We start from the raw sequence: 14,416 nt of genomic DNA, 5'->3' as shown, positions 1-14,416 counted from the left end.
TGACCTCAAACATTACGACTTTTGTACAAGCTTCTGTCAAAGGCACAGATACAGGAAAAAGACCAGTAGTATGGAACGCAGCTTTGATTTACCCGTACACGTCCTGCAAACAACAGATGCAGGTGCACAGTTAAATATGCGAAAGAACTTGCTCCTATTCTAGCAGCAGTTTATCGTAGATCGCTGGAGCAACGGAGGGTACCTAGCGACTTTAAAAAAGCTCAAGTCATTTCCGTTTTCAAGAAGGGTTGTAGGGCAGATTTACATCATTATAGGCCTATATCGTTGCATTAGTCTGTTGTAGAATCATGGAACGTGTTTTATGACATCGACGCGTATAAGGCACGAAAGGCGTTCTGTGGTATGGCAATCCATGCTGCATTCACCTGGTTCCGAGGTTCATCTGAGGTGGTTGGTATTGGGTCGCAGCGCTGTACATGTCGTTCTCGGCTGGCAACAAACCTGGTGGTCCAGGACGAAAGGCTGACATCCTATGACACCAAGAAGGCACGTGTTCGTGCAGCAACATCTGGTCGTGCGTTGTCTTGCTGAAAAATGGCGTCTGGTGTATTGAACAGAAAGGATGTGGCTGCGGGTCGCAGAATGTCGTTTACGCAAGTCACCCTGGGCACCCTACATCATAAGCCCTTGAGTTTCCGCTGTATGTCTTGTGCAAATGCCTCGTCTGCGGCGAACCAAAATGCTGCCATCATTGTCAAACAAACAGAACGTGGATTCGTCCGAAAACACTATCTCATGTCATTCCTGTTCCCAGTGACGTCATTCTATACAACATTGCCGTCTAGCATGGTTCTGCACATTCGTCAAAGGTAGGCGGAGAAGTCGCGACGCGCACGTAACCCACGCCGTAATAAACGGCAACAGATTGTCTGTCACCCCTGACAGTGTACGATGCATTACACTGTTTCAATAGAGCCGAGGGGGACGTAGATCTGTCCTGTACTGCCGTTCGAATGAGATGTCGATCGTCTGTTGGGGGGGAGTCGGGTGGTGTATGTCCTAGTCGTGTTCTGCTGCCTTCTACACTCCTGGAAATTGAAATAAGAACACCGTGAATTCATTGTCCCAGGAAGGGGAAACTTTATTGACACATTCCTGGGGTCAGATACATCACATGATCACACTGACAGAACCACAGGCACATAGACACAGGCAACAGAGCATGCACAATGTCGGCACTAGTACAGTGTATATCCACCTTTCGCAGCAATGCAGGCTGCTATTCTCCCATGGAGACGATCGTAGAGATGCTGGATGTAGTCCTGTGGAACGGCTTGCCATGCCATTTCCACCTGGCGCCTCAGTTGGACCAGCGTTCGTGCTGGACGTGCAGACCGCGTGAGACGACGCTTCATCCAGTCCCAAACATGCTCAATGGGGGACAGATCCGGAGATCTTGCTGGCCAGGGTAGTTGACTTACACCCTCTAGAGCACGTTGGGTGGCACGGGATACATGCGGACGTGCATTGTCCTGTTGGAACAGCAAGTTCCCTTGCCGGTCTAGGAATGGTAGAACGATGGGTTCGATGACGGTTTGGATGTACCGTGCACTATTCAGTGTCCCCTCGACGATCACCAGTGGTGTACGGCCAGTGTAGGAGATCGCTCCCCACACCATGATGCCGGGTGTTGGTCCTGTGTGCCTCGGTCGTATGCAGTCCTGATTGTGGCGCTCACCTGCACGGCGCCAAACACGCATACGACCATCATTGGAACCAAGGCAGAAGCGACTCTCATCGCTGAAGACGACACGTCTCCATTCGTCCCTCCATTCACACCTGTCGCGACACCACTGGAGGCGGGCTGCACGATGTTGGGGCGTGAGCGGAAGACGGCCTAACGGTGTGCGGGACCGTAGCCCAGCTTCATGGAGACGGTTGCGAATGGTCCTCGCCGATACCCCAGGAGCAACAGTGTCCCTAATTTGCTGGGAAGTGGCGGTGCGGTCCCCTACGGCACTGCGTAGGATCCTACGGTCTTGGCGTGCATCCGTGCGTCGCTGCGGTCCGGTCCCAGGTCGACGGGCACGTGCACCTTCCGCCGACCACTGGCGACAACATCGATGTACTGTGGAGACCTCACGCCCCACGTGTTGAGCAATTCGGCGGTACGTCCACCCGGCCTCCCGCATGCCCACTATACGCCCTCGCTCAAAGTCCGTCAGCTGCACATACGGTTCACGTCCACGCTGTCGCGGCATGCTACCAGTGTTAAAGACTGCGATGGAGCTCCGTATGCCACGGCAAACTGGCTGACACTGACGGCGGCGGTGTACAAATGCTGCGCAGCTAGCGCCATTCGACGGCCAACACCGCGGTTCCTGGTGTGTCCGCTGTGCCGTGCGTGTGATCATTGCTTGTACAGCCCTCTCGCAGTGTCCGGAACAAGTATGGTGGGTCTGACACACCGGTGTCAATGTGTTCTTTTTTCCATTTCCAGGAGTGTATGAACCACTCTTCACACACCCACTGCAATGCCGAAACACTTCCTCCCACATGACCAACAGTTTCGCGGAAGGATGCATCACATTGTATCACGCCAAAATGCACCCTTATTTCAAACTCACTGATATCTGACGGGACGGTCCGCGCATGCGTCTGCGAGGCATCCTGCATGTCCACCACCTTCAGTTTATGGAGACAACGAGAGCCGCAGGCACATTTTACTGGTAGGTGGTGTTGCGCCGCGATATCGATGTTGATCTTGAACCCGCGGGCCGACATGGTAATAATGCTAATCATTTCTGCCGAACATACGAGGGTGAGTCAAATGAAAACCTTAAATTTGTAACAACAAATCGAAATTTCGCGCCGTTATCCTGTAAGTTGGTAAGTGTGCTACGAACAGCGTGCAGAATGGCCTGTAGGTGGCAGCATAGTGCAGATGCACGCATATTGTCGCAGTATCAGTATAAAGATGGCCGCCCCACTTGCGACTTGCACCAGGGAAGAACAGCGTTCTGTTATTCGGTATTTGCGTAGTGAAGATGTGAAACCTATTGAAATTCATCGCGGATGAAGGTTCAGTACGGTGCAGCAAGTGTACGAATGGAGTAGGAAGTTCGCATATGGTGTGACTTCAGTGGAAGATGCTCCTCGTCCAGGTCAGGCACAACGAGTTCACAGAACACTGCAGCAGTTGAAGCCATAATGAAGGAAAACCGCCGAGTGACACTGAATGACATTGCAGCATGTTTGCAGATTAGTCGTGGGTCAGCACACCACATTGTGCATCATGTGCTCCAGTTTCACAAAGTGTCTGCAAGATGGGTGCCACGGCAGCTGACTCCTGAAATGAGAGAACGACGTGTTGATGGTTGTGAAGAACTTCTTCAGCGCTTTGAACGAGAAGGTGATGGCTTCCTTGCAAGAATCGTTACTGGGGACGAAATCTGGGTTCACTTCCACCAACCAGAAACGAAGAGAGCGAGCAAGGAAAGGCGCCACATCACCAAAACCAAAGAAGTTTCGAACAGAACCATCAGCAGGGAAGGTTATGCTGACTCTTTTGTGAAGCGCCTTGAACGAGTAGGTGATGGCTTCCTTGCAACAATCGTTACTGGGGACGAAACCTGGGTTCACTTCCACCAACCGGAAACGAAGAGAGCGAGCAAAGGATGGCGCCATTCCTCATCACCAAAAAAAAAGAAGTTTCGAACAGAACCGTCAGCAGGGAAGGTTATGCTGACTCTCTTTTGGGACGAAAAAGGCGACATTTTGGAGCGTTACATGCCTAGAGGGACCACTGTCACCAGTGTATCATACAAAGATCTCCTAAAAAATCATCTGCGGCCTGCAATCAAATCAAAGCGACGTGGATTGCTGTCAGCAGGAGTCCTTCTGCAGCATGACAGTGCAAGGCCCCACACTGCCCGTACAACAGTTGCAACAATCACAGACCTGCATTTAGAGTGTCTTCTTCATCCATCATACTCACCACACCTTGCCCCAAGTGATTTCCATATGTTTCGACCACTCAAAGACGCAATGGGAGGAAATAAGTTCCGCTCTGATGAAGAGGTACGCCACGCGGTGCATGACTGGTTGCGCAGACTACCAAAAGAATTTTTTTCTAAAGGAATTTATGCACTTCGTAAGCGCTGGAGGACTATCTAACAACCCTACCACAACAAAGGTCAAAATTTAATAATGATTGTGGTGTTGCTCACGCTGCTTAATACTGCATTTTCGGGCAACAACAAAGTTATTATGTGGCAGGTGTCATTAGAGCACAGTTAATAAAGTCATTCCATGTAATAATAAATAAACTAGGCAGTCATCTTTTCGTGTTTCCCACGCCCGTCTCGTTGTAAAATCATGGGTCAATCGTCGAAAATCTAGGTGGTAATGATTCCAAGATCGGATGCAAAGAGGCCTAGGTTTTGTTATGCGATATTCAAAAGTTTTGTAGATGCGCTTCACAAACCATTCTTGAAGATTACACATTTGTAGGACAATGGTGATGTAAAAAAGTAATCAGCATTCCGAATTTAAGTTATATTTCTTTTTTATTACTTTTGCTGCAATATCACGTAACACACAAAACTTCACAATACGAAACATACTTGAAAACATTTTCCTCACTGTTAAAGTTCGCATTTTATAAACTGACTACAGTATGCGTCTTTCCAACATGAAGTCCAAGACTTGACTTTCTCAAGGTCCGACTCTCTAACAACTAACTAATAATCGCTTACGCGCCCAAAAATCAGAGTTACAAGTACGTCAAAGATCGTAGTGACAAAAGAAAGAATACACATAAGAATAATATTATTGCAACGTAAACATATCGATGTATCAAAGTACCTCTACATTAATGAAATCAAATCTGAATGTTGTCTCAGAAATATGTTAACTACTTCACAGAAATACAGTAGAATATAGCTGGTATCGAGAGGTTCTGGTGAGGTGCCGTAATGGTTATGTAATTCAAGTACCATTACAACTTGCATTGAGCGTGGGGGAGATTATGTTGAAAAGTTCCACTTCTGCATAATAAATATTTTAAAAAATATTTAAGGTTTTCATTTGACTCACCCTCAATGTGTGAATATGAACGTTCTATCTGTAGTCGTACAAGGTGTTCTATTTTTTCTGATCATGAGTGTGTAACCGATCTTCAGTTTCCATTTCCAGCCTTCTAGTGATGACGTTTAATTATTGGTTCGGTGCACTGTAACTGGTGGCTCCTTGTCGCCTTCTGACCTGCGGACTCGCCGCGCCGGTTGCAGGTGGTGATCCAGCCGGACACGGTGTACGAGCGCGTGCAGTACCAGTTCGAGGAGGACGCGTACGACACGGTGCCCGACCTCATCACGTACTACGTGGGCAGCGGCAAGAGCGTCTCCACGGCGTCCGGGGCGCGCATCTCGACGCCGCGCAACCGCCTCTACCCGCTCTCCTTCTACGCCTCCAAGTACGGCCTGCAGCAGCAGCACCACGTCTCGCCGCTCTCGTCGCCCGGGGGAACCCCCGCGCTGCGCTACAACCCCTACAACTCGTACCGCGCCGCGCCCCAGCAGGTCAGTCACGCACTACTGTAGCTGTAGCTGTAGCTGTAGCTGCCGTATAACCGGTTCATCAAGGCCTTCAGCCATATGTGTCGTCATCCTGTATCGAAGACCAGTGAACTATGAGGGTCACTCCAAAGAAAATGCACATTATTTTTTTTTAAATCCATCTTTTATTCTACAAGTTTGAAAGTTGTACAGTGTGTAGATACATCCTTTACATCTACATCTACATCATTACTCTGCAATTCACATTTAAATGCTTGGCAGAGGCTTCATCGAACCACAATCATACTATCTCTCTACCATTGCGCTCCCGAACAGCGCGCGGGAAAAACGAACACCTAAACCTTTCTGTTCGAGCTCTGATTTATGTTATTTTATTTTGATGATCATTCCTACCTATGTAGGTTGGGCTCAACAAAATATTTTCACATTCGGAAGAGAAAGTTGGTGACTGAAATTTCGTAAATAGATCTCGCCGCGACGAAAAACGTCCTTGCTTTGATGACTTCCATTCCAACTCGCGTATCATATCTGCCACACTCTCTCCCCTATTACGTGATAATACAAAACGAGTTGCCCTTTTTTGCACCCTCTCGATGTCCTCCGTCAATCCCACCTGGTAAGGATCCCACACTGCGCAGCAATATTCTAACAGAGGCCGAACGAGTGTAGTGTAAGCTGTCTCTTTAGTGGACTTGTTGCATCTTCTAAGTGTCATGCCAATAAAACGCAACCTTTGGCTCGCCTTCCCCACAATATTATCTATGTGGTCTTTCCAACTGAAGTTGTTCCTAATTTTTACACCCAGCTACTTAGTTAATTTGACAGCCTTGAGAATTGTACTATTTATCGAGTAATCGAATTCCAACGGATTGCTTTTGGAACTCTTGTGGATCACCTCACACTTTTCGTTATTTAGCGTCAACTGCCACCTGCCACACCATACAGCAATCTTTTCTAAATCGCTTTGCAACTGATACTGGTCTTCGGATGACCTTACTACACGGTAAATTACAGCATCATCTGCGAACAACCTAAGACAACTGCTCAGATTGTCACCCAGGTCATTTATATAGATCAGGAACAGCAGAGGTCCCAGGACGCTTCCCTGGGGAACACCTGATATCACTTCAGTTTTTCTCGATGATTTGCCGTCTGTTACTACGAACTGCGACCTGACAGGAAATCACGAATCCAGTCGCACAACTGAGACGATACCCCATAGGCCCGCAGCTTGATTAGAAGTCGCTTGTGAGGAACGGTGTCAAAAGCTTTCCGGAAATCTAGAAATACGGAATCAACTTGAGATCCCCTGTCGATAGCGGCCATTACTTCGTGCGAATAAAGAGCTAGCTGCGTTGCACAAGAACGATGTTTTCTGAAACCATGCTGATTACGTATCAATAGATCGTTCCCTTCGAGGTGATTCATAATGTTTGAATACAATATATGCTCCAAAACCCTACTGCAAACCGACGTCAATGATATAGGTCTGTAGTCCGATGGATTACTCCTCCTACCCTTCTTAAACACTGGTGCGACCTGCGCAATTTTCCAATCTGTAGGTACAGATCTATCGGTGAGCGAGCGGTTGTGTGTGTTTGCTAAGTACGGAGCTATTGTATCAGCCAGTTTAGGAACAATATTTTCATTTCTCCACATGATTTCCATCCCTCTCAACTGCCTTACGCCATCTTGGAACCAGCGTCTGTATACCCGCACGGTAAAATTCTGGACCAACCTGTTGGAGCCACTGTTTGGCAGCGTGCACAAGGGAGTCATCATCTTCAAACCATGTTCCACGAAGAGAGTCTTTCAGTTTCCCAAAGAGATGATAGTCACATGGAGTCAGGTCAGGACTGTAAGGCGGGTGTTTCAGTGTTGTCCATCCGAGTTTTGTGATCGCTTTTGCCGATGTGGTCGAACACGACTCAGACGAGCTTGAAGTTTCTTCAGTGTCGTCACATATGCATCAGAAGTTATGGTGGTTCCACTTAGCATGATGTCCACAAGCAAGAGTCCTTCGGAATCGAAAAACACCGTAGCCATAACTTTTCCAACAGAAGGTGTAGTATTGAATTTTTTTTTCTTGGGTGAATTTGCATGATGCCACTCCATTGATTGCCTCTTCGTCTCTGGTGAAAAATGATGGAGCCATGTTTCATCTCCCGTCACAATTCATCCAAGAAATTTATCTCCACCATTTTCGTACTGTTCAAAAATTTCGCTGCATACCGTTTTTCTTGTTTCTTTGTGAGCCACTGTCAACATCCAGGGAACCCACCTGGCACAAACCTTTTTTAACGCCAACACTTTCAGTATTCTGCAAATATTTACGTCCCCTATCCCAACGTAGCGTAACAATTCCTTCACTGTGATGCGTCTGTCAGCAGTCACCAATTCGTTAACTCTCTGCACAGTGTCTGGAGTGTGTGCAGTACGAGGCCTGCCTCTGTGAGGACAATTCTCAATATTGCCGTGCCCGCTTTCATCACGTAACCTGCTTGCCCACCGACTAACTGTACTGCGATCGACAGCAACATCTCCATACACCTTTTACAACCTCTGATGGATGTATCCCACTGTCTCGTTTTCACAGCACAGGAAATCTGTGACAGCACGTTGCTTCTGACGAACGTCAAGTGTAGCAGCCATCTTGAAGGCACGCTGTGACGGCGCCACTCACGGGAACAGGTTGAACTAAGTTTGAAAACAAGCGGGAAGAATGTATCTACACACTAAAACTTTCACACATGCAGAATGAAAACTATTTATACAAAAATAGTGTGCATTTCTTTTGGAGTGACCCTCGTACTATCGACTTTTGTTAGCGTTCGATGTATGGTGCTTGAGAGACCCATAATGGATGTATTAATCGATATTCTGGGACTTATTAATTTAACAGAATTAATGTAATAGAAGTATGTTCTTTAATACTTGATGTTGCGTAAATATAAGAGTGCTCTCTCTCTCTCTCTCTCTCTCTCTCTCTCTCTCTCTCTCTCTCTCTCTTTCTCTCTCAGGAGTGAGCTCTCATTGTCAATAATTTACAAATTAAGCATGAAACACGCAAATGTGACTAAATATTCAAAACACGTTAATCATCTGGTACAACAAAATATCTCCCAGAAAAAAAGCATAGAGAAGAGTGATACATTGTAGCGTGTCTCGTTGGGTGAACAGCAGTAGCTATGGCTAGGGTCTCTGTCGCCTCTCCTAAGAGTCTGAATCAATACAGATTATCGAAAGATGGAAGAAATTGCCTTCGAAGGCGTACCGGCTGCCATTGTTCCCTAGCAGATCAATAACCTGGTGATCTGCTGTCCCAGGCGTTGCATTTTGTTTCTTACAGCAGCTAGTAAACAAGTGATTAACAACACGGGACAGCATGGAAGCTACAGGCTAATGAAAGTCAGTATAGTCTGGCAATGCTTCTTTTTAGAAATGGACATGTAAATGAGAGGTAGCCCTGTGAGAAGTTTCGTAAACTACCACAATAAAACAGCAGCTTGGCGAGCAATAGACTTGCTGTAGGACGAGTCAGGCGTAGAACAAGTCAAAAGAGCAGTTCAAGCAAACAATAACGTCTTCAGAGTAGAGAACTGTCCCTAGAGACATCGCTAAAATGGATTCACATGATTGGCTAAAACAAAGAAGCTAGCCATGGGTCAAGAACGCGGTCACAGTAATGGTGCTGGACCGTACAGCTTATCCGCATCTCGCGGTACAAACGTAGCGACAGCACAGACGCGTGCTTCGTAAGTCTAAACATCTCGAGCAGCTCTTGGACGGTTAACACAAGGCTGCTCCCAGGGTAATGGAAGACAACACTTGACACAAAATGACGGTAACCGGTGCACATGAATCGCGCGATGTCGATACATTTAGCAACTTCAACGGAATGGGGTGGGGAACTGCTCTCTGGGCTACTTAAATACTCGGTCGAGGAACTACAGTTCACCTCCTCGGTGTACAAAAAGGTCCTAGCAGCCAACATTGTAGAGGCTGGAGGTGTAGCCGTTCCAGCTGTTGTGGCCAATTGGAGCGGTCAAGCTCATGCCAAGAGGTTGGGTGGTCCGAACTGGCGTGGATTCCTGGAACGCGGGAGACTTCGTATGTCTCCGCCACCGTGTGGCTTCAACGACGATTCGAAATAACCGTCAGGAAACCAAGCTAGATTTCGCCATCTTGGCCGTTTTCTATATTAAATAATCAGGGAATGCCAAAATTATATGAAGAATGAAAAGACTTGTAAAAGCAGACTTTGGGGAATACCAGTCTGGGTCGCTTATAAGGGAACTTCCGCATCGCACCCCCCTCAGATTTAGTTATAAGTTGGCACAGTGGATAGGCCTTGAAAAACTGAACACAGATCAATCGAGAAAACGGGAAGAAGTTGTGTGGAACTATGAAAAAAATTAGTAAAATATACAAACTGAGTAGTCCATGCGAAGATAGGCAACATCAAGGACAATGCGTTACACGGAGCGCCGTGGTCCCGTGGTTAGCGAGAGCAGCTACCAAACGAGAGGTCCTAGGTTCAACTCTTCCCTCGAGTGAAGAGTTTAAATTTTTATTTTCAGTTTGTGTGACAAACTCTTATGTTTTCATCACTTTTTTCGGAGTGATTATCACATCCACAAGAAAACCTAAATCGGGCAAGGTAGAAGAATCTTTTTACAAGTGTACAAGTTAGGTGGGTCGACAACATATTCCTGTCATGTGACGCACATACCGTCACCAGTGTCGTATAGAATATATCAGACGCGTTTTCCTGTGGAGGAATCGGTTGACGTATGACATTGCGATCAAATGTTTTCGGTTCCCATTGGAGAGGCACGTCCTTTCGTCTACTAATCGCACGGTTTTGCGGTGCGGTCGCAAAACACAGACACTAAACTTATTACAGTGAACAGAGACGTCAATGAACGAACCGACAGACCATAACTTTGCGAAAATAAAGAAAGTTAAATTTTCAGTCGAGGCAAGACTTGAACCTAGGACCTCTCGTTCCGCAGCTACTCACGCTAACCACGGGACCACGGCGCTCCTTCTGCTACAACCTCCTTGATGTTGCATATATTGCGCATAGACTACTCAGTCTGTATATTTTACTATTTTTTTTCATAGTCCCACACAACTTCTTCCGGTTTTCTCGATTGATCTGTGTCCAGTTTTTCAAGGCCTATCCACTGTGCCAACTTATAACTAAATCTGAGGGGGGTGCTATGGGGAGGTTCCCTTGTTAGGAATGTAGGAACACGTGATGCCCTTGTTACTTCGCCTTAGAAAATAGACTGAACAAAGGCGATCCTATTTCAGTAGCATTTGTACATTTAGGGAACGTCTTTAACAGTTTTGATTGCAATACGTTCTTTGAAATTCTGAAGGTATCAGAGATGAAATAAATGGAGTGAAAGGTCAGTGACCAGACTGCAATTACAAGAACCGAAGGACGTAAAGGGAAGCAGTAGCTGAGAAGAAGAAGATGGGGTTGTAACGTGTCCCCGATGTTATTCTGTCTGTACATCGAGCAAGCAATAAAGGAAATCAAGAATAAAAAACAGAAAGGAAATAAAGTTCAGAGTGAAACAATGGAAACTACATTGGGCGATGAAACATACAGGGTGATTCAAAAAGAATAGCACAACTTTAGGAATTTAAAACTCTGCAACGACAAAAGGCAGAGCTAAGCACTATCTGTCGGCGAATTAAGGGAGCTATAAAGTTTCATTTAGTTGTACATTTGTTCGCCATTTCAGCCAATAAAGTTTTTGGTCCCTTTTTCTCTGAAGGTGCTACTGTAACTGGACTACAGTATCTGGAGATGTTAGAGAATTGGCTGTTCCCTCAGCTCGAACAAGAAGCACAACAATTCATATTTCAGCAGGATGGTGCGCCACCACATTGGCACTTATCTGTCCGTAACTACCTGAACGTCAACTACCCGAGGCGATGGATCGGCCGCCAGGCAGCCCGTGACAGAACACTTCATCACTGGCCTCCAAGAAGCCCTGATCTTACCCCCTGCGATTTTTTCTTATGGGGGTATGTTAAGGATATGGTGTTTCGGCCACCTCTCCCAGCCACCATTGATGATTTTAAACGAGAAATAACAGCAGCTATCCAAACTGTTACGCCTGGTATGCTACAGAGAGTGTGGAACGAGTTGGAGTATCGGGTTGATATTGCTCGAGTGTCTGGAGGGGGCCATATTGAACATCTCTGAACTTGTTTTTGAGTGAAAAAAAACCTTTTTAAATACTCTTTGTAATTATGTATAACAGAAGGTTATATTATGTTTCTTTCATTAAATACACATTTTTAAAGTTGTGGTATTCTTTTTGAATCACCCTCTATTTGCTGCGGTTATTTTCTTAGTTTCATTAGTTGTATGATCAGCTTATGTGTACCATAAAAGCAGTAAAGAGCTTATTGGGTGTTTTGGAGCCCTTGCACGTTATCCCCACCCGCTAGGGGCAACTTGTGAAGTCACCGCATAGTGGGGAGCGCGTTGGTAGAGCAGTTCCGTTGGGACGTTGCAGCGACGCGGCGACACGCCGCCGCGGCTGCCCAGCAAGAAGCAGCGCAGCCAGTCGCTGACGCCGGTCGACACGGCGGGGCAGCTGTGCCGGCAGGCGTCGCGCGGCCAGGGCGGCGGCTACCTGCACCACCAGCACCAGCAGCAGCAGCAGCAGCAGCAGAACCACCAGCAGCCGGCGGCAGCGGGGGAGCGCGCCAGCAGCGCAGACGGCGTCATCCAGACGGGCACGCTGGGCAGGCACGACCCGCCGCCCGCCGCCAAGTTCTCCACACACTCGCTGCCGCGCTCCGCCGGGCTCGCCGGCAAGCACCAGGTCTGTACCTCCTCACCTCAGCCCCGTGCCTATCAAACCTCTTCTAACCGATCGACTTCTTTGTCTCAGTCGACTAGTTGTAGCGAGTATTCAAATGCAGATGTATGTAAATAAGCAGAATAAGGCGCTGCCGCCGGCAACGCCTATATACGAGGTGCATTCAAGCTCTAAGGCCTCCGATTTTTTTTCTAATTAACTACTCACCCGAAATCGATCAAACTGGCGTTACTTCTCGACGTAATCGCCCTGCAGACGTACACATTTTTCACAACGCTGACGCCATGATTCCATGGCAGCGGCGAAGGCTTCTTTAGGAGTCTGTTTTGACCACTGGAAAATCGCTGAGGCAATAGCAGCACGGCTGGTGAATGTGCGGCCACGGAGAGTGTCTTTCATTGTTGGAAAAAGCCAGAAGTCACTAGGAGCCAGGTCAGGTGAGTAGGGAGCATGAGGAATCACTTCAAAGTTGTTATCACGAAGAAACTGTTGCGTAACGTTAGCTCGATGTGCGGGTGCGTTTTCTTGGTGAAACAGCACACGCGCAGCCCTTCCCGGACGTTTTTGTTGCAGTGCAGGAAGGAATTTGTTCTTCAAAACATTTTCGTAGGATGCACCTGTTACTGTAGTGCCCTTTGGAACGCAATGGGTAAGGATTACGCCCTCGCTGTCCCAGAACATGGACACCATCATTTTTTCAGCACTGGCGGTTACCCGAAATTTTTTTGGTGGCGGTGAATCTGTGTGCTTCCATTGAGCTGACTGGCGCTTTGTTTCTGGATTGAAAAATGGCATCCACGTCTCATCCATTGTCACAACCGACGAAAAGAAAGTACCATTCGTGCTGTCGTTGCGCGTCAACATTGCTTGGCAACATGCCACACGGGCAGCCATGTGGTCGTCCGTCAGCATTCGCGGCACCCACCTAGATGATACTTTTCGCATTTTTAGGTCGTCATGCAGGATTGTGTGCACAGAACCCACAGAAATTCCAACTCTGGAGGCGATCTGCGATCTGTTCAACAGTCATTCGGCGATCCCCCAAAACAATTCTCTCCACTTTCTCGATCATGTCGTCACACCGGCTTGTGCGAGCCCAAGGTTGTTTCGGTTTGTTGTCACACGATGTTCTGCCTTCATTAAACTGTCGCACCCACGAACGCACTTTCGACACATCCATAACTCCATCACCAAATGTCTCCTTCAACTGTCGATGAATTTCAATTGGTTTCACACCACGCAAATTCAGAAAACTAATGATTGCACGCTGTTCAAGTAAGGAAAACGTCGCCATCTTAAGTATTTAAAACAGTTCTTATTCTCGCCGCTGGCGGTAAAATTCCATCTGCCGTACAGTGCTGCCATCTCTGCGACGTATTGACAATGAACGCGGACTCATTTTAAAACAATGCGCATGTTCCTATCTCTTTCCAGTCCGGAGAAAAAAAATCGGAGGCCTTAGAACGTGAATGCACCTCGTAAAATAAGTGTCTGGCACAGTCGTTACATCGGTCACTGCTGCTACAATTGCACGTTATCAAGATTTAAGTCAGTTTGAAGATGGTGTTATAGTCGGCGCACAAGCGATGGGACACAGCATCTTCGAGGTAGCGATGAACTGGGCATTTGCCCTTACGACAATCTCACGTGAATATCAGTAATCCGGTAATACATCAAATCTCCGGCATCGCTGCGCCCGAAAAAGATCCTGCAAGATCGGGACCAACCACGACTGAATATAATCGTTCAAATTGCTGCATATTTCAGTGCTGGGACATCAACAAGTGTCAGCGTGCAAAAACTTTGACCAAACATCATCGACATGGGCTGTCATAGCCGAAGGCCCACTCATGTACCCTTGATGACTGCACGGCTGTTTGATGAAAGAGTTTTGATGAAAGAGTTTCATTACGGATGCACAACCAACGTCCGAACACCTACAGGAATAGAATGAAATTTTCACTCTACAGCGGAGTGTGCGCTGATATGAAACTTCCTGGCAGATTAAAACTGTGCGCCGGACCG

The 14,416-nt window shown here is 47.1% G+C and overlaps 1 protein-coding gene across 1 annotated transcript in view; it reads left to right on the top strand.

Moving 5' to 3' along the window:
* The window catches only part of LOC124616600 (breast cancer anti-estrogen resistance protein 3 homolog), a 1,084,307-nt gene that overhangs the window by 979,999 nt on the left and 89,892 nt on the right, over positions 1-14,416 (top strand). Inside the window, exons 7-9 of the mRNA XM_047144920.1 lie at positions 5,253-5,543; positions 12,083-12,154; positions 12,227-12,394. Of these exons, the coding sequence (XP_047000876.1) occupies positions 5,253-5,543; positions 12,083-12,154; positions 12,227-12,394 (531 nt within the window). The remainder of the gene's footprint in view (positions 1-5,252; positions 5,544-12,082; positions 12,155-12,226; positions 12,395-14,416) is intronic.

Source organism: Schistocerca americana, chromosome 5 (assembly GCF_021461395.2).
Source record: "Schistocerca americana isolate TAMUIC-IGC-003095 chromosome 5, iqSchAmer2.1, whole genome shotgun sequence".
Classification (NCBI taxonomy): domain Eukaryota; kingdom Metazoa; phylum Arthropoda; class Insecta; order Orthoptera; family Acrididae; genus Schistocerca; species Schistocerca americana.
The sequence above is the reverse complement of the archived record's forward strand: the minus strand, read 5'-3'. Positions and strand labels throughout refer to the sequence as shown.